This window comes from Peromyscus leucopus, chromosome 3, assembly GCF_004664715.2.
Source record: "Peromyscus leucopus breed LL Stock chromosome 3, UCI_PerLeu_2.1, whole genome shotgun sequence".
NCBI lineage: Eukaryota > Metazoa > Chordata > Mammalia > Rodentia > Cricetidae > Peromyscus > Peromyscus leucopus.
Genome location: NC_051065.1, coordinates 40,562,259 through 40,586,172, shown reverse-complemented (window position 1 = coordinate 40,586,172; position 23,914 = coordinate 40,562,259). Strand labels below are relative to the sequence as shown.

The following is a 23,914-nucleotide window of genomic DNA, read 5'->3' as shown; positions in this document are numbered from 1 at the left end:
AGGCGGATCTCTGTGAGTTCGAGGCCAGCCTGGGCTACCAAGTGAGTTCCAGGAAAGGCGCAAAGCTACACAGAGAAACCCTGTCTCGAAAAACCAAAAAAAAAAAGAAACATAGTAAAAAAAAAAAAAAACTGAGATGGTAACCCATACATAAAAATCTCTTACTGGTAAAACTTTTAAAAATATTTTTATGTATTGTGAAGAGAGTGGTAATGGAGGACAAAATTTATTAAACTTTAAAACAAGTAATTTGGGGACTAAAGAGATGGCTCAGCAGTTAAGAGTATTGGTGCTCTTCTAGAGGACTTGGCTTCAATTCCCATCACCCACATGGCAGTTCACCACTGTCTGTATGTCCAGTTATAGAGCATCTGACACCCTCCTACAGACATATATGCAAACAAGCACCAATACACATAAAATAAAAATAATATTTAAAGAAAAGTAATTAAGAGTAGAATAAGAGATGGCTGTGAGCTTTGCTTTTGTTTTGGTTTGTTTGTTTGTTTGTTTGTTTTTGTTTTTCAAGACAAGGTTTCTCTGTGTAGTTTTGGTACCTGTCCTGGATCTCACTCTGTAGCCCCGGCTGGCCTCGAACTCACAGAGATCCACCTGCCTCTGCCTCCCGAGTACTGGGATTAAAGGCATGCGCCACCGCTGCCTGGCTTGAGCTTTACTCTTATCCCATTCAGATTAGGAAATTTCCTAGTTTATCCTGTGTTTGAACACTGATCTTTCCCTATGAACCTGCCCTCATCCTGAGCACTCCCTTCTTCCATTATCATAGGATGCTTACTACACACAGTTTAAGTTGCCACAAATACTTTCTGGAATGAAGCACAGGTCAAATACACAAACAAAAAAGTTTCAAGCATTTTTAAACAAATCAAAACATTTTTTAATAAATAAAATAATCAACTTCAAAAGCAGTTAAATGAGTCAGATGTGATGGTGCACACCTGTAATCCAGAACTAAGGAGTAGAGATAGGGGAATCCTGAGTTCTAAGCCTACTTAGGCTGCACAGTAAAAAAATATTCTCTCTAAAAAACAAAACAAAAACAGAAAGAAACAAAACTTTAAAGCAATTAAATCATCTCTTACTGTCCTAAAATTTATGGCTCAATAGCACTGCTAATTTGATGATCATCTGTGCCATAGACTCAGCCACCCTGCACCTCAGAGGAACTTCTTGACAGCTTCTTCAGAGTTGGGGGGCGGGGTGCATGACTAATATTAGGCAACATTATCTTTCTTCTCCTACTCTACCATTAATGTACTGTGATAAATGGCTTATTTTCAAAGTGGAAATTCTTTTTTAAAAATTTGTTATGGGTGTGTGTGTGTGTGTGTGTGTGTGTGTGTGTGTGTGTGTGTGTGAATATGCACACACGTTTTAGTTTAGAGCTTTTGTTTTTGAGATCAGGTCTCTGTAGCCTGGCAGGCCTTGAATTCTCTATACAGCTGGGGATGATCTTGAACTTCTGATCCTCTTAACTTTACATTCCAAGTGTTTGCTGAGATTATAGATGCTCCACCACACTGTTTTCTGGGTACTGAACCTAGAGCACTTAGAATGCTAGGCAAGTACTCTATCATATCTAAATGAAGATATGCCTAAATGAAAACGTATATGAGATACTGTTCAAATATTTATGTATAGAGTCACAGAATATACCAGAGCAAGGTGGTTCATACATACCTAAGGCCATCACTCGGGAGTCTGAAAAACTAATGCAAATTCAAGTCCAGCTTGAACTATATAGTGAGACTGTGTCTCAAACCCCTACAAAAAAACAAAATACAGGACCAGAGAGAAGGTTCAGCAGGTAAAGGTGCATGCCTTACAAGTTTTGCAACCTGAGTTCAACCAGAAATCCATATAAAGGTAGATCAGGAGAACTAATTCCATAAAGTTGTCCTTTGATCTCCACAATCACACCATGGCATGCCCACACCCACACATATACATCATACACACACACTTAATAGTAATAAATAAATAAAATATAAAAACAAAACAGAAGGGTTGGAGAAATGGCTCAGAGGTTAAGAGCACTGACTGCTCTTCCAGAGGTCCTGAGTTCAATTCCCAGCAACCACATGGTGGCTCACAACCATCTGTAATGAGATCTGGTGTCCTTTTCTGGCCTGAAGGGATACATGCAGGCAGAACACTGTACACATAATAAATAAATCTTTTAAAAAAAAAGGTTAAAAATAAGACTAAAATTCAGGTTTCCTGGCTTTTAATCCAAAACTATTTTTATTCTTTTCTCCATATACAGAGTTTTTTCTGTATCTAAACTTGAATAATATCTGATATATATATTAATCACAATAATAACTGTCATATAGTAAAATATAATTATCTGTGGCTAGGGATGTGACTCAATTGGTAAAGTGCTTGCCAAGCATACATTAAGCTCTGGATTCATCTCCTGGACTGGAGATACCAAATGTGATGGCACATACCCATAATGCCAGTCGTAGGGAAGTAGAAGAAGTTCAGAGTCATCCTCAGCTACATAGCAAATTTAAAACCAGCCTGGGACACCAAGACGTGGTATCTTAAAGAATAAAATAATCCAACTGCAATCATGTCCTGAACTCTTAATATCTTAAGAACCTTTCATAAATATAACAAATGAGTTGTGTGGAGTATATTTGGCAGACGTGGGTATCTGTATCTTGGATAGTCAATTCTACCTTCACTTTAAACAACAAAAATTACAACCAGTACATGTAAATATTTAAATGTGGCATACTACATGCTTAAGCACATGGTATCCTTCAAAATTAAAAGTAGGTTTGTATTATTTATTTATGTTTGTTTATTTGCTTTTGAGAAAGATCTCATGTATCCCAAGCTGGTCTCAACTTGCTATGTAGCAGTCAAGGATGACGTTGACTTTCAATTTCTAATCCTGTCTCCACCTCTTAGGTGCTAGGATTAGAGGCATGCAACACCGTACTTGTTTTCATTTTTTGGTTTCTTAACATAGGATCTATGGCCAGTGGCACATGCCTTTAATCCTAGCGCTCCGGAGGCAGAGCCAGGTGGATCTCTGTGAGTTTGAGGCCAGGCTGGTCCACAGAGTGAGATCCAGGACAGGCACCAAAACTACACAGAGAAACCCTAGCTCGAAAAAAAAAAAAAAAAAAAAAAAAAAAAAAGATAGGATCTATGGACTGGATCCTATCCTAAGCTCTTGTTGCTTTTGCAGATCAGCGTTTGATTCCCAGCATCCACACAACACTTTAGAACCATCTTAACCCCAGTTCCAGGTATCTGAAGCCTCTTCTGGCCTCCTCTAGCACCAGACATGCATATGGTGCACAGACATACATGCAAGCAAAACACCATAAAAATAAAAAAAATTAATTTAAATTTTAAAAAAAAGGACAGTCTAGGCTTATTTATTATACTGCACAAACTAAAAAATAAGGATCTAAAAAATAAAAAAGATAAGCTCTAATTCTATGACCTAAACTAGTCTCCAAATCATGGCAATTCTCCTGCCTCTGCCTCCTAAGGGCTGGGATTTCAGACATGAGCCACTACACCTAGCTTGGGAGGTTTCTGTCTCTCCCTTTTTATTATTTTTATAAAGAGCATTCAGCACTGCAGAGCAGTTGATTGAGCCACTGGATACACAAGGACAAAGTCCTTACTGCAGCAGTTTGTACCTGACATTCTAAATGACAGATCAGCTGATGTCAAGAGTCATGGCATCTAAGTGGGACAAAGGTAGAGAAGGAATGCTTTGTTTGTGTTTCTTTTCTTTTAACTTTAGGAGATTTTATTTTTATGTGTATAGATGCATTGCCTTCATGAATGTCTGTGAACCACATTCATTCAATGTACACAAAGGCCAGACACTGGCCAGAAGCCAACACTGGATCCCCTACAACTATATTTACAAGTGTTTGTTAGCCAGCCTGTGGCTGTTCAGAATTGAACCCAGATCCTCTGGAAGAACAGCAAATTCTCTTAACAGCTAAGCCCATTTTCTGTTTGTTTGTTTGGTAGTGCTTGAGTTCAAACCCATGGCTTCCAAAGTGCTAGCCAAGAACTCTGCCCCTGTAATAAATACCTACCAGCCCATTTCTGCTTTTTTTTCTTTTAAGGATTTGTTGACTTAATTTATGTGCACAAGTGTTTGCATCCATGAGTTTATGTGTACTAGGTGTAAGCAAGAGCCCTAAGAGACGAGAACAGGGCATTTATACTCCTGAAACTAGAGTACTGAGCTGTCACCCTGGGTTCTAGGAACTGAACCCAGGTTATCTGTAAAAGCAGCAAGCACTCTTAACCACCAAGCCATATTTCCAACTCCAAGAAGCTTATCAGTAGCAGTAAGGGCAAATCTTACTCCTAAGAGCCACATGGTAAACGTGGCTCTTAGCTTCTCTTACTGCTAATTTTTATCAGTCCGCTTGTCAAAGTCATTGAACTGAACTCTTAACACACAAAAGAGCTATTACATGTTCTTCTCTTTCCTCTTAAAAAAGGAGAAAAAAAAGTCCTTCAAAAGCTCCTGTAGAGGTTGGGCATGTGGCGCCTGGAAATAGAGGCATAAAGATCAGGAATTCAAGGTCATCCTTAGTCACATAGTCTGAGGCCAACCTGGGCTACATTTGAGCTTATTTAAAAAAAAAAAAAAATTATAATAAAAAAAAACACAAAATAACAAAAACAGCTCCGAAAAATACTGGATTTCTAATAACTTGCTATGTTTATCTCATTAAAGTAAAATGACAAATATCCACATTCCTGACATATTTTCCTGTCCTAGGTAGGAAATGGAGGTACCAGATATTTCCTTTGTCCCCTATCCAGACCAAGATCCAGGACTACCTGCAGCAAATTTTAATTGCAAATTCACTGAAGGTAAAACTATAATTAAGCAATTGTCAAACCTCTTCCTTGAATCCAGTAACAGTGACCAGCATCACTCCCTCCAAATACCTAATAACAAGCTGATGTTTCATTAAAATGACAGGCCCCAGTGAAGTCATACTAGTCGGGGCACTAGGTAGGAGTCTCAAAGTGCTCTTTCTGTATTTTACAATCTTAGACAAAAGCCCACGTGCAAAGATAACTAGTATTTATTACTATTTAAACATTTTACAGAAAAAAATACTTTAAAAGGTAGCAGGCAAAGAAACTTCTTCTGCAGACCCTGAAAGAGGGAAGGATAGCTAGGCAAAAACAACTAAGGGTTTGGAGCCTGCTTACTTTTCTCCTCTGTGTTCTTCATTTCGTCACCGCTTTCAGGGCAGCACTGGCAGAAAAACAGGTATAGCAAACAAGTTAGATTTAAATAAGTGGAGTTCATGCAGGGCTCCAAAAGGCCCCCTATGTGTCAGCTGGAGAGGTGCTAGGCGCCTCTCCCAGGGGCATTCCTGACCCAGGGCCACTACCGCCACCTTCTCAGAAATCTGTACCACCTCCCCAGGCTCTGAATTACCCTGCCAGGACACTGAGGCCACCGCCAACTTCCAATACTGTCATCTTCCTCGCACAAGGAAAAACACTCCACTGTGACTACTTCCCCTGGGAAGTCCTTGACTGTCTCGGACCGAGGGAACCACCTCCACGCGCTTCCAGGTTAACCAGGCGGGGACAATCTCCCCAGGGTCTGTGCCACCTCACAGGGTCACCAGTGTTCCTTCCCCGGGTTTCCAGGGACACCTCACCGAGGCTGCCCGCACCTTGCCTATCTCGCCAGCCGGAAGCATTCTGCCTCCGCGCAAGTCCTCGATTCCATACGCCGCCAGCCTAGCCTACCGGCAACCGCAGCCACAGCCTTCAGAGACGCCAGATCGAGGGCCACCTCGACTTCCTTTCACCATCTCTCTGGTTCCGTTCTCTCAGCTAGAGAGACCTATCTGCGTCGCCGCTGTCCTGTTCCATGGCGCCCCCTCCTGGTTGGCTGTCAGATCGACCGCTCAGGGAATCCGGTGGCCCTCCTATTTATCAGCCCGGTGGGGGCTCGCGTCCTCCGCTGTGACAGAGCTCCCTCTATTTCTTTGGAGTTAAAAAAAAATAGAATTCGGCCCTGGCATGGTGACTCACATTTGTAATCCCACCATTTGGGAGGTCAAGGAAGGCATGAGGATCAGAAGTTCAAAGTCAGCTCCAGCTACAAACTGAGTTCAAGGCTGCCCTTGACTACTTGTAACTTTGTCTCAAAAAAAGACAATACTTTGGCTTTGGCCCCCTAATGATGGGCAAGTCTCTTGATTTGGAAGCAGAAGCAGGAGGATTACTACTAGTTCCTGTATAGCTATAAAGAGAGTTTGGTATCAACTAGGGCAACGTAGAGAATGCCTATTGCAAGATGGCTCAGCCTATAAATACTTTTACCACAAAGACATCTGAGTTCCACACCATGGTGGAAAGAGAGAATGAATTCCTACAAGTTGTCCTCTGACCTCCACACGTCTGCTCATCGCCCCATCAGTAAATAAAAATTTAAAAATTATAATAGTAATAATGAAACATAAAGATAGTTCTCCTTCCATGCCATAGATTTTATGTGAATCTGTACGTTTAAATAAATATTTATACAATATCCTGATGTTCTGAAAATGAGAATGAGGATGGTGATCAGAAGAGTCAGGGTAGGTTATTTGGCTTGGCATGAATTTACCAACAAATGCTGGTTTTCTAGATCTTTATTTAATGCTGGTCAGGTTGCCTAGAGATGACCTTCATATTTTCCAATTGGAGAGTACAGATCAGTTTGCAAGAGGGTTGAAACATTCTGGAAGCATAATAGAAGAAAAGCACTCAAAATCTAACATGCACTTTGCCTAGCAGAACCCCCTAAACCTCTACCGTTTTCCAAGGAGGAAGAACTGGAGTTACTTAGAAGCAAGGGATAGGTAGAGAATCCGGAAATTTGACAACCTCACAAGCAAATCCGGGAAGGCAGTGCCTTTGAACCAAAACAAAAGAGGACCCAGTAGAAAAAAATCTTTAGAGAGAACAGGAACTGGGGTTGGGGATTTAGCTCAGTGGTAGAGCGCTTGCCTAGCAAGCACAAGGCCCTGGGTTCAATCCTCAGCTCTTAAAAAAAAAAAAAAAAAAAGAGGGAACAGAAACTACTCAGTGAGAAGAAAACTCACTATGGTGTAGACATATATGCAGACAAAACACCCACACACATAAAATGAAAATAAAAGTTAGGAGCCGGGAGTGGTGGCATATGCCTTTTAGCCCAGAACACAGAAGGCAGAGGCAGGTGAATCTATGAGTTTAAGGCAAACCTAATCTACATAGTGAGTTCCAGGACAGCCAGAGACACATAATGAGACTATGTCTCAATAAGTAAATAAACATTAGGGTCTGGAGAGATACCTTCAGCAATTTAGAGTACTAGCTGCTCTCCCAGAGAATCCAGGTTCACCTCCTAGCACACCCAGCAGCTGACAACTGGCTATAACTCTAATTCCAATGGTGTAACGTCTGGACTTCAGACAACATGAACACAGTTGGTATACCAGCAAAACATCTAGATGCTTTAAAAATAAAAATAATAAAATAAATAAAATTTTTAAAAATTAAAATAGAGCTGGGCAGTGGTGGCACATGCCTTTAATCCCAGCACTTGGGAGGCAGAGGCAGATCTCTGAGTTTGAGGCGAGCTTAGTCTACAGAGTGAGTTTGAGGACAGCCGAGGCTACACAGAGAAATCTGCTCGGAAAAAAAAAAAATTAAAATAGAGTCTGGGCTAAATTATACCACATGGTTGTATTTGAATCTGCTGACCTTGGGACATTAATTTATTAATTTACCATAGCCCAAGAGTATGAGATTGTACAAGAACTAGTGAAATGAGCCAGGCATGGTGCCATATGCCTATAACTGAAGTACTTGGGAGACTGAGGGAGGAAGATCTTGAATTTGGGGCCAGCCTGGGCTATATACTGAGCACCAATCTCAAAAAGAAAAAAGTGAATGAATGAATTAAGGACAAAGGAAAGAATTCAGGTATGTAACTGAGGTGAATAATCTTAGAGGAAAGCAAGTCTAGGCTAATTATATATGACATAGTGATTTCAATGAGAATGGTTATCATAGGCTCATATGTTCATATACTTGGTCTCCAGTTGGTAGACCTGTTTGGAAGGAGTGGGAGGTGTGGCCTTGTTGGAGAAGGTGTGTCACTAGCAGCTGGCTTTGAGGTTTCAAAAGTCCACACCATTCCTGATGTTCTCTACCTCGTACTTGCAGATCAGATGTAAGCTCTCAGCTACTGCTCCAGTGTCTTGCCTAGTTGCCTGCTGCCATGTTTCCCATGATGATCGTCAAGTACTCACCCTCTGAAACTTTAAGCCCTCAACAAATTCTTTTTCCTGTGAGTTGCCTTGGAGATGGTATATCATTATAGCAGTAGAAAAGTATTTAAGACAATGACTCAATTAGCTGAATCTTCACATTAAATCCATATTTTAAGAAGATATCTTGGGTTGGGGAGATGGTTTAGTTGATACAGCATTAGCTGTGCAAGCATGAGGACCTGAATTCAGATCTTAACACTCATGTAAAAAGTTGGGCACATCAGATAGCTGTAATACAAGCATTAGGAAGCAGGATCCTTAAGCTCTCCTGTCAACCAGTCTAGTTAAATAGAAGAGCTCTAGTATCAATGAAAAACTTTATCAAAAAGTAAGATAGAGGGGCCATGAAGCTGGCTCAGATGGGGAAGGCACTTAACAAGCAAGCCTGATTACTTGAGTTCTATCCCCAGAAACCATGTAAAGGTAGAAGGAGAGAACCAACTTCTACAGAATTGCTCTCTGGCTTCCACATGTATACATGCACACACATACACACATATCATAAACACACAATGATAAAAATCAATAAATAAATAAGATGGAAAGTGATAGAGGAAAGCACTCAATATGGGCCTCTGGTCTCCATGAACTCAGAATTGAACATAGTTTTGGTTTCTTTCCTGTGATGAAACCAACTTAAGGTAGAATGGGTTTATGATGACTCACAGTTCAAGAGTACAGTCCATTATGGAAGGAAAGCTAAGGCACCAGGACATTGAAACAGCTGGTCATATCATGTCCACTACTGGAAACAGAGAACAGTGAATGATGATGCTCAGCTCTCTCTTTCCATTCACACCAGTTCTCAAGCTTCCTAATGATGCAAACTTTTAATACAGTTCCCCGTGCAGTTCCCAGCCATAAAATTATTTTTGTTGCTACTTCAAAACTGGAATTTTGCTGCTGTTATGAATCATAATTTAAATATCTAATGTTTCCCATGGTGTTAGATAATCCCTGTGAAAAGGTCATTCACCCCCTTAAGAGGGGTCACAACTCATAGGTTGAGAACCACTGATTTACATGCTCCAGCATCCCAGTCAGGGAATTATGCTATTCATAGAATGTGGGTCCTCCCATTTCAATTAACTCAATAGGGATAATTCTGCATAGGCAGGTAATTCTAGATTCTGTCAAATTGACAAGTAAGACTAATCATCACATACATGAACATATACACAGAAATACAACAAACACAAGTCTAAGAGAAATACAAAGGTTTGAAATAAATTTTAATTTGAGACAAGTTCTTCTTCTTCTTTTTTTCCCCCGAGACAGGGTTTCCCTGTGTAGCTTTGCGCCTTTCCTGGAACTTGCTTGGTAGCCCAGGCTGGCCTTGAACTTACAGAGATCCGCCTGGCTCTGCCTCCCACGTGCTAGGATTAAAGGCGTGCGCCACCACCGCCCGGCTTGAGACAAGTTCTTACCTAACCTATGTTTATCTGGGATTCCTTAAATAGCCCAAAATGGCCTTAAGCCTCTGGTCCTTCTGCCCCCATCATGGCCTTAGTGCTGGGATGAGAGGCTTGTGACACTCGGTGTCTAAGTTGGGGTTTCTATTGCTGTGGAGAGACACCATGACCACAGCAACTCCTATAAAGGAAAACACTTCATTGGAGTGGCTCGCTTACAGTTCAGAGGTTCAATCCATTATCATCGGAGCGACATGGCAGTGTACAGGCAGACATGGTGCTCGAGCTGGAGCTGAGAGTTCTACATCCGGCAGGCAACAGCAAGTGGTCTGAGATACTGGGTAGAATCTCGAGCATACATGAAACCTCAAAACCCACCTTCACGGTGACACACTTCCTCCAACAAGGCCATATCCAATCCAACAAAGCCACATCTCCTAATAGTGTCACTCCCTTTGAGGGCCATTTTCTTTCAAAGCACCTCTCCACACATCTTGAGTTGGTTGTTGTTGGTTTTTGTTTTGTTTTTTTTGCCGAGTTGAAGTCTGGCAAAAATTACATCTGAAATGTTATGAGGTGCTTTGAATTGATCAGTTTGCTACTTGAAGAGCAAGAGAAGAAAAATACATTTTACTTTTCTTTACCTCAAAGCATAAACCAGCAATGATGGGATTTTCTTCAAGATAGTCCTACTGGGGAATTGTCAAAACTAAGAAGTGGCAAAAACAGACTGAAGCAGTAGATTGCCCTGAGTTCTAGGCCAGCCTGGGTTACAGAGTCAAAAGTCCTGTCTTAAAGAGGAACTGGGGTAGCCGGGCGTGGTGGCGCACGCCTTTAATCCCAGCACTTGGGAGGCAGAGCCAGGCGGATCTCTGTGAGTTCGAGGCCAGCCTGGGCTACCAAGCGAGCTCCAGGAAAGGCGCAAAGCTACGCAGAGAAACCCTGTCTCGAGAAAAAAAAAAAAAAAAAAAGAGGAACTGGGGAGACTAGCATTCTTAGCTCTTGTTATATTTGCAAGTACCAAGTTGTATAACAGAAACAAAGTAATTCTTTTTTCATTATTGTTCCCTGGATGCAACAAGAAATGGTCATATTGTCTGAACAGGATCAAAACACACAATACAAGCATGGAATTATTGATAGGAAACCCATTCAATTAATATGCCCTATTAACTATAATAAAAGGCTGTAACTGTGAGAGAAGCTCTCACTCAAGCGCAATTAATAACTAAAAAGGCAGTCTCTGCTTTTGAAGCCCTAAAGGTGTTCAGAATTCTTTGCATGTGGCAAGAGGCTTCCCGTGCGCTGGTGGGCGGAGCGTCCTCCCCGGACCGGGGGCTGGTGAGACGGGCTCCGCCCCAGGGCGTGGTCTGCGCAGCGCCGCGCCGCGCCGCACGTGTGCAAGCTCGGCGGCTGGTGGGAGATCTTGTACGTGTGGGTTTCCTTGCGGTGTACCCTATGTGGGTTGGCCCTGGCCTCTGTCTCCTCCGAGTGGCCGCCGCCCTTCTGCGTCCCGAGCCGAGCGCCTTCTTCGCCGCTTAGCCGGCGCCCGCAGGCTCCGGGTAAGTGCGCGGCCAGGTGGCGCGGCCCCAGGCCTTCGGAGACGCGCGCGGCCGGCCGTGGTCGCAGCTTGCGCCGCCCCCATTTTTTCCGCATCTTCTCCACATTCCTCGCTCTCCGGTATCTGCTCCATGCTCCTCGATCCAGGATCCCAGATCCCTAATTCCCGATCCGTGCTCCCGGATCCCGGCTCTCTGCCCTGATCCCCGGCCGGTCGTTAGGCGGCGCTGCGTCCAGATCCTCTCTTTGGCCGCGGTTCTGTGGACCGGAACTTTTTCCTCTCCTTCCTTGCTTGGAGGTGCCTCAGGCCTCCCCAAACTCATTTCCCCAGCCCTGCTCAATCTCCGAGATCGTCCGACTACCCTGCACCGGTCTGAGCCTGGTGCTGGTACTGGCCGCAAACGTCTTACGTACTGGGCAGGCCTTGGGGGCCGCTGCCCTTCTCACACCAGCGGAAGCAATCAGGCTGGCATCAGGGGTCTTTTTCTCCAGCCTCTGCTGGATGACTGTGCAGGCTACTTACCCTTTGGTCCTTACCACCAGCCTAAACTGAGGGAGGGGGCTTTAAAAAGCACAGGATTATTGCTGTTAATTAGCCCAGTAGGGATGGAAGAGAGTTCAAGGCCACTTCTTTAATTAAAAAAAAAAAAATCACTAAAATATAGGTGGTGTTTTGGTTTGTTCCCACTCTAAAACACCACCAGCAGCAACAACAACAAAATCTGTGGCCGTCTGTAAATTGGTATGCCCCAGTGGCAGGGCAATGTTTTTATTATTGAAGGAACTGTCAAAAATCAGACAATTCACTATAGTGAAAAAGAGTGAAATAATGTCCAATAATTAGCAAATAGCCAACAGACAGAATTTGTAAATTTAATAAGTTCATTTGAACACATAGTTTTGAGACGGGACTTACTAAGTTGAGGTGGAGTCTCTCTGTTATGTAGCCTGGCTGTCCTGGAACTCAAAGGCGTGGACCATCACACTCAGCTGTTCCAGCACTTTTGTTAGAGGCACTAATGAAACTGAGATTTTGTATCCTGGAAAGAAATAACAGACCCGATGGTCTGTCAACCTAATTTCTAACTGGGATCTTTACAGGTTCTGTTCTGTCCCTGTGGGACTCTCACGCATTTTTCAGGTCTGCTTTCTTCAAGTCTTTAAAACATCTTTATGGAGGCTTCACCCAAAATGACCCCTCTCTGCTCATCTTTCTCTGTTTCTAAATGGCTTGTATGTCCTCATACAGGGTTTGTTTAGCTTTTTGCAGTACTGAGGATTGAACCTAGGGCACGCTAGGCAAATGTTCTTCTGAGCATGAACCGCGCCAATTTATTTTGTTTTTGAATATATCCTCAAGTAGAATGTCATGTGTTTCATTGCAAGAAGTCTTCCATTTTTCTCTAGTGCCTACACAGGATAATTTATACTCAATAAATGTTAGAGTAAATGATTCTAATAGACTTAGTGGCTTTTTTCAGAAAAGGATATAGATAGAGTATGCTCTGCCTTTAAAGAAAGTGTTTCTAAGTCATGCCTGCTGCCTAGGCAGGAGAACCACAAGTTCAGAGCTGCCTGGGCTGCATTGTAAGGGCATTCTAAACAATTTTGGAAGACCCTGTCTCAAAGTAAAGACAGAGGGCAATGTAGTTCATTGTTAGCACACTTGCTCATCATGCACAACACTTCATGAGACCCTGTCTCAAAAAGCAAAAGTATTTAAAAGAGCAAACCATGCTTAAGCATTAACAATAGCTCAGGAATTAAAAAGTGAATAAGAAGTGTCTTAGGGACCGGGCCTAGTGACATACACCTTGAATCCCAACACTTGAGAGGCAGAGACAGTCAGCCAGCCTGGTCTATATAGTGTATTCCAGGACATCCAGGGCTATGTGGTAAGACCTTGTCACAAACAAACAAACAAAAGGGGGGCGGGGGTAAAAAAAAAAAAGTCTTAGTTATTTTTCATGTCCCTCTCCTGGGGACATAATAAATGTCACTGAACAGGGCTGTGGTAGCAACGGTGTTGGTGGGGCTTTAATCCCAGCACTCGGGAGGCAGAGGCAGAGGCAGGTGGATCTCTGTGAGTTCAAGGCCAGCCTGGTCTACAGAGCGAGATCCAGGACAGGCTCTAAAGTTAAAAGAAAAAAAATTTTTCAATGAACAAAGTTGAATGGGGAGAGATATTAGATATCTGTCCAAAGCATCATATTTTAGTTTTCCAACAACTCAGAAGATGGTAAGTGACCCACTTACTAAATTGCAAGACCTGGAATCTTGCTCTGAGTTATAGAGGAGATCTGGTGTTCCTTCTAAATCTGGGAGAGAGGTGGATGGTCTGACTATAAAGTCCCTGAGCCAGGCTGCATGCATGGCTTTTTCTGGCTGTGCTTGCCTCTCTGCTGAGTGTTGTGGCCTGTGAACAGGTGTCAGGATCTCCTCCTGTAATGAATTCCCCCCAAGTGCCTGCCTTGAGATTTCTATCAGGGTCCAGAACAGATGCTACAAGTGCCTAAGGATACTAATCTAAGGGTTATCAAATGAATCTAAGCACACTGAGTTAATCTTTAGTCCATTCACTTTATTCTCAGTCAATTCTGTCTACACAGTTTCAGCCCTGTCATCACATACAGCTCCTCTCTGTGCTCAGTTTTCCTGTCCTTGTAGTTTTAGTAAGCTCCTATGCGTTTGACCTGATCTATGTATGCCCTCTGTCCCTTTGTCCTCCATCTCACCTTCCTCGCTCCTTATTCCTAGCTTTCAGAAAACTCTACCCGTGATCTGCTTTAACCTCTACAGAACCAGTCTTCCTCTTTTCTCTCTGACCACACTATTCTGTGTCTGCTATTCCTGCCTCACGGTTCACTCCTCCCCTCTCCCTGGCCATGGTTATGTAAAACACCCTATTGTCCTCAATCTCTCTGTCATGCCCCTAGGCTGAAGGAAGGGGATGGTCTGAGCTTCATTTGCATAAGAAACAAAGCTATACATCTAGGAGCCTGCTTGTCTCCTAGGCTCAGCAGGGGAGTTAGTTACCTAGAAGTTAAGCAGATCTGAGAAGCTTATCTGTTTGCCAAATGGTGCTTGGCTGAGGAGCCAATGGGGCGAAGCTACCATCTGTGGGATTATGACTGAACGCCTCTAAGTCAGAATCCCACAGAATTTGGGCATGCAAGAATTTCATAGTAGAAGACAGATAGAATATTAAAAACTGGATAACACCAGATATTCCATAGTAAATGGCTTGCCTTTTGACAGGCCATTGGCTGGTCAAAGTATAGCTTTAATACACAGCTGAATCTCTATAATATATTCTTGCAGCCTGCAAGATTCCTGATCAGTACTTTGACAGCCCATTATTGTAATTACTCCTCTCAATGATTGCTCAGGTGGTCATGTCTATGACATGAAGCAAAATCTGCCAATTCTAAGAATTTCCTTGATTTTTAATATCTAACCATGGCTATTTCTGGTTGGTAAGTTCACTTTTCTGTCTTTCTGTGTAACAAAAATAGGAAAAACGTAACATCCTTATTTTAGTTTCTGTAGCGAGCACATACCCCGGTTATGGGGGAGGAATAATCACTCTTGATTCAGACTTGGTATAACACTCATTTATTCACACAGTAAGATTACAAGCATTATTCATCCTGTCTTCCAAATGGAAGCAGAAGTACCTCTCCAGGCATACAGGTCCGGTCTCGCCACGTCTGTTCCTCTGGATCTTGGGTCAGCCTTCCTCAGATCAGGCATGTCTGCACTGGGGACAGGATCTCACGTCTCTGGCAGAGGAGAGTCATCTCGCGCGAGGGCCTGACGAGCTCTGTTGGTCGGGTCTGAGGCTTCATCTTTTATAATCTTTCCTGACTGGGTTTCTAGTCTTATCCCTACTTCCACACATAGCTTATAGCTTATCACTACTCCATTCGTGGTTACTATTGCTTATCACTCCTGACCAGGGTTGTTCACCCTAGGCCTTACATGTGTTCCTTACAGTTTCAAGTAAGATCAAGTAGATAAGTACACACTATCCAGAATATCTTTATTTTGATTGCTCTGTGTTTGCCCCTCTCCTGAGTTCCTCTTCACTGGGGAAGTATGTGTGATGTCTTAGATTTTGCTCTGTTCATTGCAGATGGTCCAATTAAATAATAATCTGTTGGGGGGCTGTTTCTTTTTAAATTGTGGTCAAACACATAACATAGCTGTCATAGTGGAGCACATCTACAGTCTCAGCACTCAAGAAACTGAGGTTGGAGAGTTAAGAGTTAAAGACCAACCTGGTATATTTACAATTTGTGGTTTGGTTTGGTTTGATTTTGTTTTGTTTTACTTTTGTCTTGTGTCCATATGTTTTGAGAGAAATGCAGAGGGGGGCCAGAGGCCAATGTCAGATGTCTTCTATCTTTCTCCACCTTAGTATTTTTTTTATTTTTTAATTACATTTGTTTATATTTAACTGTATGTATGTGTGTGTTTGTGGTGTACTTGTGGAGGTCAGAGGACCACTATGGGAATCTATTCTCCCCTTTTACCTGAAGATCTAACTCAAGCCAGGCATTCACACTTCCTTACCACTGAGCTGTCTTGTTGGCTTTGCTCTTTGAGAAGAGGTCTCTCACTGAATATGAAGCTCAGCAATTGGCTAGATTGCCTAGCAGTGAGCCCCAGAGAATCCTTCTGTCCACACCTTGCCAGGCTCCAGCTTCAAAAAAAAGAAAATTAGTGCTAGGGATAAAGTTGAGATCCTCCTGACTAAGCCACCATTGTAGTTATTTTCCTGCCTTGACTACAGTCAGGACAAATCTTTGTCACCCGCCAGTCCCACAGCCGCTCAGACCCAACCAAGTAAACACAGAGACAACTGTATGGCGGTGGCAGGCTTCTTGCTAACTGTTCTTATAGCTTAAATTAATCCATTTCCATAAATCTATACCTTGCCATGTGGCTTGTGGCTTACCGGTGTCTTCACATGCTACTTGTCATGGCAGCAGCTGGCTGTGACTCCTTCTGCCTTCCTGTTCTTTCTTTTCTCCTCTCTGTTAGTCCCGCCTATACTTCCTGCCTAGCCACTGGCCAATCAGTGTTTTATTTATTGACCAATCAGAGCAATTTGACATACAGACCATCCCATAGCACACCATCCCTATCTCTTATATCCCAGGCTGGCCTTGAACTCCTGGTCCTTCAATTTCTACCTCTCAAGTGCTGAGGTTACAGGTGTATACCATCATACCAGGCTGACTTTATAGGTACTATACAACAGTACCCCATAACTCTTGGTATGGTGTGAGTATGCTTTCATTTATATACTACTGTCTTTTATCAGTTTTGAAAAGATGATACACATGCCTGGAACAAAGTTATAATAGAACAGTGGTGGTATTCAATGAAAACACACTTCTAGCACTTAACCACCTCAGACCTCACCTAGAAGTAATCACCTTTTGCAGTTCCTAGTCGGTTGTAATAATGTGTAAGAATCTACACATTATTCAGCTTATTTTTAATTTGTTTTATGTGTATGCATGTGCGTCTGTTTATGTATATGTGTGTATACAGGTAGCTTCAGACACCAGAACAGAGCATTGGATCCCGAAGAACTCAAATTACAGGCAGTTCTACGCCCACTGCATGTGGGTGCTAGGAACTGAACATGGATCCTCTGAAAGAGCAACAAGTACCCTTGACTTCTGAGACATCCCTTCACCCCTTGAATTTATATTCTGTTTGGTTTGGGTTTGTTTTGTTTTAGTTTTTAAATGTTTATGTATGAGAGTTTGACTTGCATGTATATATGTGCACCACGTGCATGTCTAGTTTCTGCAGAGACCAAAAGAAAGCGTCAGATCCCTTGAAACAAATTAGGGATGGTTGTAAGCCACCATGTGAGTGGGTATTAGGAACCAAACCCAGGTCCTCTGCAAGAGCAACAAATACTATTAACTACTAAACCATCTTGCCAGCCCCTCTCTAAATCATTTTCTTAAGCTAAATGCCTAAAAAAACATATTTCTGGCTTAAAACTACATATATACTTTTTTTAAGTTTTTTTATTTGTTGGTTTGTTGAGGTAGGGTTTTTCTGTAGCCCTGACTGGCCTGAAATTCACAGAAATCCACCTGATCTGCCTTCCAAATACTAGGCATGTGCCACTCCACCTGGTTATATTCGTGAGACTGTTGGTACCAACTGTTGTACCATGTTTTCTGTTTCTAGACTTTTGAATGTATGCCAATATCAGAATTACTTATTTTCTCATTAAAAAGATACTTTCATTTTTTATTTATATGAATGTGTGTCAGTGAATGCCATGTGTATGTGATGGCCTTAGAAGGCCAGAAGAGAGCATTTAATTTCCTAGAGCTAGACTGGCAGGTCCAGTGAGCTACCTGATATAGGTGTTAGGATCCAAACTTGGGTTCTCTGAAAGATCAGCAAGCTTCTTAAACCATTAAGCCATCTTTCCACACCCCTGATAATTATTGTAATAAATGATTTTTTAAGGATCCTCTGAACAAAGGTTCACTGTGCCTCTGTTTACCAAAACTAGCTTCTTTATGGGAGATTGTTAACTTCTGCACTTTTCTCCTCTCTGAAAGGTCCTCTTAAATGTTCTCTTGGAGCCTTAAAGATGGAAATGACAAACGTGTCCCTGAAACGTGGGTGCCTTGTTGTGGAAGATAATGATGGTGTGGCCCTGCAGGAGGAGACAAAGAAACAGAAGGTCTCAGAGTGCTATCTGACCAACAGTCAGGATGGGGTAGAAAATGACAGTCTACACAGCAGTGAGGATGAGCCTGGACCTCCAGAAGTTGAAGATGCCAAGAAAGATGAAAAGAATTCCAGTGCTCAGGTGCAAGAGGAGGAAGAGGAGGAAGATGGCCTTTCAGAGATAGGGGAAGAGGAGGAGCCTGAGAGTTTTGCAGACATGATGAAGCATGGGCTCACAGAACTTGATGTAGGCATCACGAAGTTTGTGAGCCCTCATGAGGGCTTCTCAGGGATCTTAAAAGAACGGTGAGTTTAGTAAACATGTTTGTTTTAGTTGTGTTAATACTTTTCCTTCAGAAAGAGATCAGCAATATAGTCTTTAAAAAAATCTTTTGCTGTTTTTTTTTGTTTGTTTGTTTGTTTTTTTTTTGAGGCAGTGTCTCTAAGTAGCCCAGGTTAACCCAGAAGTTGTCATGAACTCTCAATCCTCAGACTCTTGAGTGTTAGAAATTTGGGGATATGCCTTCACACCCAACTTTCCATGTAGTTTTCTTTCTTTTTTTTTTTTTTTTGTATAATTTATTTATTTTTATTTTGTGTGCATTGGTGTTTTGCCTGCATGAATATCTATATGAGGGTGTCCCCTAGAATTGAAGTTACAGACAGTTGTAAGCTGCCTTAGGGTGCTGGGAATTGAACCCTGGTTCTTTGGAAGAGCAGCTCATGCTCTTAACTGCTGAGCCATCTCTCCAGCCCCTCAATTTAGTTTTCTAAACCTAAGGATTGTTTACATTTCTGATCAAAAAGGGACAGAGTGTGAGAGAGCTGCCTAAGTAAATAGTCTTGGATTTTGAACATGTTTGCTTTCTATGGTCCTATGCTTTGAACCTAAAGCCTCATGCACACTAGGCAAACACTCTTACTATACTGTACCCATTATAGTTCTTGCGTTCTTCCCGTTTCTCCTGTTTCTTTTGCCTTTTCTCTTGTTCTTTCTTGACAGAATTTTGCTCCTTAACCAGTTTGGCCTTTAATTCACAATCTGGCTTATGATAAATTCTTATTTCTTATCAAGGAGAGATTTTTCCTAGAACTGTTTAAATAAACATAATTTCCCAGTGATGCATATTGTTAGGTGTGGGGGTATGGTATTTGTTTTGTTAAATTCTTTTAGACATTTTCAAGGTATTTTTTTTCTTGCTGAATTCATCTTATAATCTTAAGTTGTTTTATCTGAATAGACCATATTTTTCAGTAGGAACTAAAAGTTGTTTGGAGCCAGGAAAATTTGGATATGACTCTGTTCAGCTACTTAATAGTGAGCTGAGGCTCCTGAGCCTCAGTATCCACATCTACAAGATGGATACCAGTGTCACTGTGGAAGTTGTTAAGAGGATGTTAAGTGTGATGATAGAAAAAAGCTTTCACAGTAGCTTATGACAGACTTAGTGAGTTCTGATTTTACTATTTAGTTTTAATTAATTGACTATTTATGACTTAATTTAAGATAGACTGTATAACCTTAGATGTGTATGTATGCATGTATATGTGGAAGCCCTCCTCAGTTACTCCCCACATGATTATTTTTAAAGATTGATTTTATGTGTATGGTGTGAGTGTCTGCATGTGTTTATCTGCACCACATGTGTGCAGTGCCCAAGGAGGCTAGAAAAGGGCATCAGATCCACTGGAACTGATGTTACAGTTGTAAGCACTTGTGGACTGCCATGTGGTTACTGGGAACCAAACCCATGTTCTCTGCAAGGGCAGCCAGTGCGCTTAACCATTGAGCTATCTCTTCAGTTCTTCTGCATTCGTTTTCTGAAACAGTCTCAAAACCTGGGACTCGCCAATTTATATAGACTGGCAGGTCAGCAGGCTCCAGGGATCCTCTTGTCTCTGCCTTCCCAACAGATTACAAACATGTGCACCCACATGTGGCTTTTTCACATGGGTGCTAAGGATCAAACTCAAGTCTTCATCCATGCTTGCCACTCAAGCACTATACTGATGGAGCCATAAACATTGAAGGCTTTCATTTTACATTTGTTAATATTTTCTATAATAATATTTAAGAAACTTCTAGGATGAAACTATATGTGTTTCAGTGTTCATTAAAATAAGAGAAGATTTTCTTTAAATGTCTTATTTAGAATGAGTAAAGTTTGTCCTAAAATTAGTAGAAAGTAAAATGCTCACTTCTTAAAAACTTTGGTTTTCTCTTCAATAGATACTCTGACTTTGTTGTTCATGAAATTGGAAAAGACGGACGGATCAGCCATTTGGATGACTTATCTGTTCCAATGGACAAGGAGGTAGAAATCTTTCTAGAAAAATCCATCTGTTGTATATAATAGCTCTTCCTAAAGATCCTAGAAAGGTAGTTTTACTGTCTCTGTGTGACTTACTTGCTTTCTGTGGTTAAAGGACCCTCCAGAAGAAGCGCTCACTGTTTTGACAGCTGAGGACAAGCAGCAGTTGGAGGAGCTCCAGCTTTTCAAAAATAAAGAAACCAGTGTTGCCATTGAGGTAAGAAGTGCAAGCGGGAGCTTGGGTTTGTGTGCTTCCTTCAGGGTGCATGTTCATAAGTGACCACAGAAGAGCTAGCTGTGTTTAACAAAAAGGTAGCTTGTCTACTTTGTCTCAAAGGGCAATCTACTAGTTTTTGGTTTTACTTAAATCAGGACAAATAATCAATTTCAAGATAAATATGTCAAGGAAAGGTTTGTTTGTCCTGTTCTTATTGAAACAGGATCTCATAGTCTAGGCTGAACTTGAGTCTCCTCCTGTCTCCATCTTGCAAATGCTGAGATTACAATGTATGCTGGCACACCCGGCTTTTGTGTTTTGAGACCTGGTATCTCTCTATAGCCCCAACTGGTCTTAAATTCTGCCTCAGCATCCACCATGCCCGGCTAGCAAAGCTATGTTTTTCTGTAAAAAGAAATTCTGTGACCACAATGTAACAAAGAGATCTGCTGTTTAGAACCACGGCATGGCAGTTACATGGCTACAGAGGACCCCTCCTCTATGGTAGTCAGGTGCCTGGCCCTGGCAGGAAGTTCTGGCCTTATAGCTTCTTAGTCTCTGGTGGGATTAAGAAGAAGCATATCTGGATCTCTGGGGAAGGAAGGGAGGAAGCCCTTTGCTCAGCCTAGATCTACTGCTAGCTGAGAAATAGAGAGCTTATATAATAAGTAGAATAGCAAACGCCGTTGTTCAACTTTCCTATGAAAGTTTTATTTTCCTAGGTTAGTACATCTAGTGAAATTGTGATGTTAACCAAACATGCTACTAGGGACCAAAACCAGGGCTTTATATATGCTAATCATGTCCTGTACTAATGAGTCTCATTTCTACTTCGCTCTGTTTTGTTTTGAGACAAGATCTCATGTGGCCCAGGCTGGCTTGGAGCTGAATTTCACTGGATAATCAAGGATGGCTTTGAACTTCAGCCTCTCCTGCCTCTCTCCACCTCCTGAACACTGGGATTATAGAGATGAACTACCATGCCAGGTTTATAAGGTGCTAGAGATCAAACTCAGGACTCTGTGCATGCTAGGCTAGATAGAATTTTACCACTGAGCTACACCCCCAACCCTTTACCACATTGTAATAAACTAATAAATTTTAGATTGTCTAAAATTTCTCCTCTTATCACTCAGTGTCTTAGTTATGGTTTCTATTGCTGTGAGGAGACACTATGGCAACTCTGACAAAGGAAAACATTAAATTGGGGCCTGACTTAAAGTTCAGAGGTTTAGTCCATTGTCAAGGTGGGAAGCATGGTGGCATGCAGGCCAACATGGTGCTGGGGAAGTAGCTGAGAGTTCTATATCCAGATCAGCAGGCAGCAGGAAGAAAGAGTAACACTTTTTTACTTGAGCCTAACTTGAGCATCTAAAGCCTGAAAGCCAACCACCAGTGACACACTTCCTCCAATAAGGCCACACACCTAATAGTGCCACTCCCTGTGAGCCTGTGGGGGCCATTTTCATTCAGACCTCCACATTCAGTTTATTCCAGCTTATCACAGCTCATCTTCCTCCAGTACACCACCTACATTCATTCCCCACCATCACTTTCTGAAGATATAAAATACTGAGCATAAAAGGTTCTTAAATTATTGAATTTACCTATTGACAAAATCCTTAATGATACCAAGTTGAAAACTCCTAGGAATAGGTTGTGGGTTCTCTGTCTGTCGCTCACTCTTTGTGCAGCTTGTTTGGTTTGACTTTGTATGTTTTGAGGTAGACTGTCATTATATAGCCTAAGATAGCCTGGGACTCTTGGTCCTCATCCTCCCAATTCCTGGAATTATAGGCATTCATCATCATGCCCAGCCTTTGTTTTGTTATTTTGTGGTGCTGAGGATTAAGCCTAGGGGTTTTAAAATGATAAGATGATGTCAGCTAGGCTTTATCCCAAGCCCTAAGAATAGGGTTTATTTTTTGGTTTGGTTTTGTTTCATTTTTGGTGAATTTTGTTTTGTTTATTTGAGACAAGTTTTCATATAGCCTATCCTAGCCTCATACTCTTATATGGCCAAGGATGACCTCAAACTCTTGATCCTCCTGCCTCTATCTTCCAAGGCAAAGGTTACAGGTTTATACCACCATACCTGACTATTGTACCTTTTTCTTTTATGTGAGTGTGGGAGCACAGGTGGATAGGTGCATGTGAAGGCCAGGGGACAACCTTAGGTGGCCTTCCTCAGGAGCCATCCACCTTGATTTTTGAGACAGAGTCTCTCACTTGGCCTAGAATTCATCCAGTTAGCCCAGTCTACCTCACAGGTGAGTCCCAGGAAGCTGCTCTCTTTGCCTCCCTAGTGCTGAGGTTGTAAGTGTGGATCACCATGCCCAGCTCTTTAGTATGGGTTCTGGAAGTCCAGCTAAGGATGTGATTGCTTGGCAAGCCCTATACAAAGTTTTCTCCTCAGTCCCTCAGGTTATACCTCTGCACAGTTTTACTGCCCCAATCAGAACTTACAGAAACAAGCCCTCTTTATGTACTGTCTGTCTTCCACAGCTTACTTGGTTTTAGCCTTGCTATTCTTTTTTAAATAGTCTCATAAATTGAGTTCTATGTCCACCCCCCCCCACCCCCACACACACACACGTTTTTGGTTTTTTGAAACAGGGTTTATCTGTAGCCTTGTGACTGTCCTGGAACTCACTCTGTAAACCAGGCTGGCCTTGAACTCCAGAGATCCACCTGCCTCTGCCTCCTGAGCATTAGGATTAAAGGCGTGTGCCACCACACCTAGCTCTATATCTTCTTTATATCACCAATAAAAATAATGTTTTTCACTGTTGAAAGGGCACCAGGCTTGCAGAATTCTCTCTAGAAACAGCTCTCTTTAGTTCCATTACACATGCATCAACCAGTGTTGTCCACACATTCTTGCACTCACCTCTTTAACACAGAGTAAGTCATTTTGAAAAAAAAAAAAAAAAAAAAAGCTCCTGGGTAGTTTGTTTGGGATCTTGTGACTATGTAATCTATAAATGTGTTCTGTTTCTCAAAATAGTGTCTTAACCTTGTCACACCATCACAGGCCTAGATTCCAGCACTTAGGTGATGAAGGCCAGAGAATCAGGAGTTCCAAGAATAGCTGGGACTAAATATCATCCTGTCTGGAAAAAAATGTTTGTTTTGAGACAGAGTCTGACTGTAGCCTTAGCTAACCTGGAACTCTCTATGTAGACCATATTGGCCTTGAACTCACAGAGATCTGACTGCCTCTGCCTCTGGCTCCTGAGTGTTAGAATTAAAGACATACACCATCACATTTGTCAAAAAAACATCTTTTAAGTTAAATTTGGAAATTTTTTTTCCGTTTTTCGAGACAAGGTTTCTCTATAACTTTGG

At 42.0% G+C, this 23,914-nt stretch overlaps 2 protein-coding genes across 11 annotated transcripts in view; one reads left to right on the top strand and one right to left on the bottom strand.

The window, feature by feature from the left end:
• Positions 1 to 5,888, bottom strand: part of Rint1 (RAD50 interactor 1) — a 51,361-nt gene extending 45,473 nt beyond the window's left edge. For 2 of the 6 annotated variants that reach the window (XM_037203594.1, XM_037203592.1), the window contains exons 1-2: positions 5,703 to 5,888; positions 5,242 to 5,287 (exon numbers count right to left, since the gene is read on the bottom strand). In XM_037203594.1, the coding sequence (XP_037059489.1) occupies positions 5,242 to 5,287; positions 5,703 to 5,744 (88 nt within the window). In that variant the 5' untranslated portion in view covers positions 5,745 to 5,888. Of the gene's footprint in view, positions 1 to 1,701; positions 1,786 to 5,241; positions 5,288 to 5,702 lie in introns of those variants that run through there. The other 4 variants (XM_037203595.1, XM_037203593.1, XM_037203596.1 and 1 more) reach the window with 4 other exon arrangements.
• A 5,248-nt stretch (positions 5,889 to 11,136) lies between these two features.
• Positions 11,137 to 23,914, top strand: part of Pus7 (pseudouridine synthase 7) — a 53,651-nt gene continuing 40,873 nt past the window's right edge. For 3 of the 5 annotated variants that reach the window (XM_028855540.2, XM_028855539.2, XM_028855538.2), the window contains exons 1-4: positions 11,137 to 11,325; positions 17,926 to 18,343; positions 20,268 to 20,352; positions 20,465 to 20,566. In XM_028855540.2, the coding sequence (XP_028711373.1) occupies positions 17,958 to 18,343; positions 20,268 to 20,352; positions 20,465 to 20,566 (573 nt within the window). In that variant the 5' untranslated portion in view covers positions 11,137 to 11,325; positions 17,926 to 17,957. The remainder of the gene's footprint in view (positions 11,326 to 17,925; positions 18,344 to 20,267; positions 20,353 to 20,464; positions 20,567 to 23,914) is intronic. The other 2 variants (XM_028855536.2, XM_037203591.1) reach the window with 1 other exon arrangement.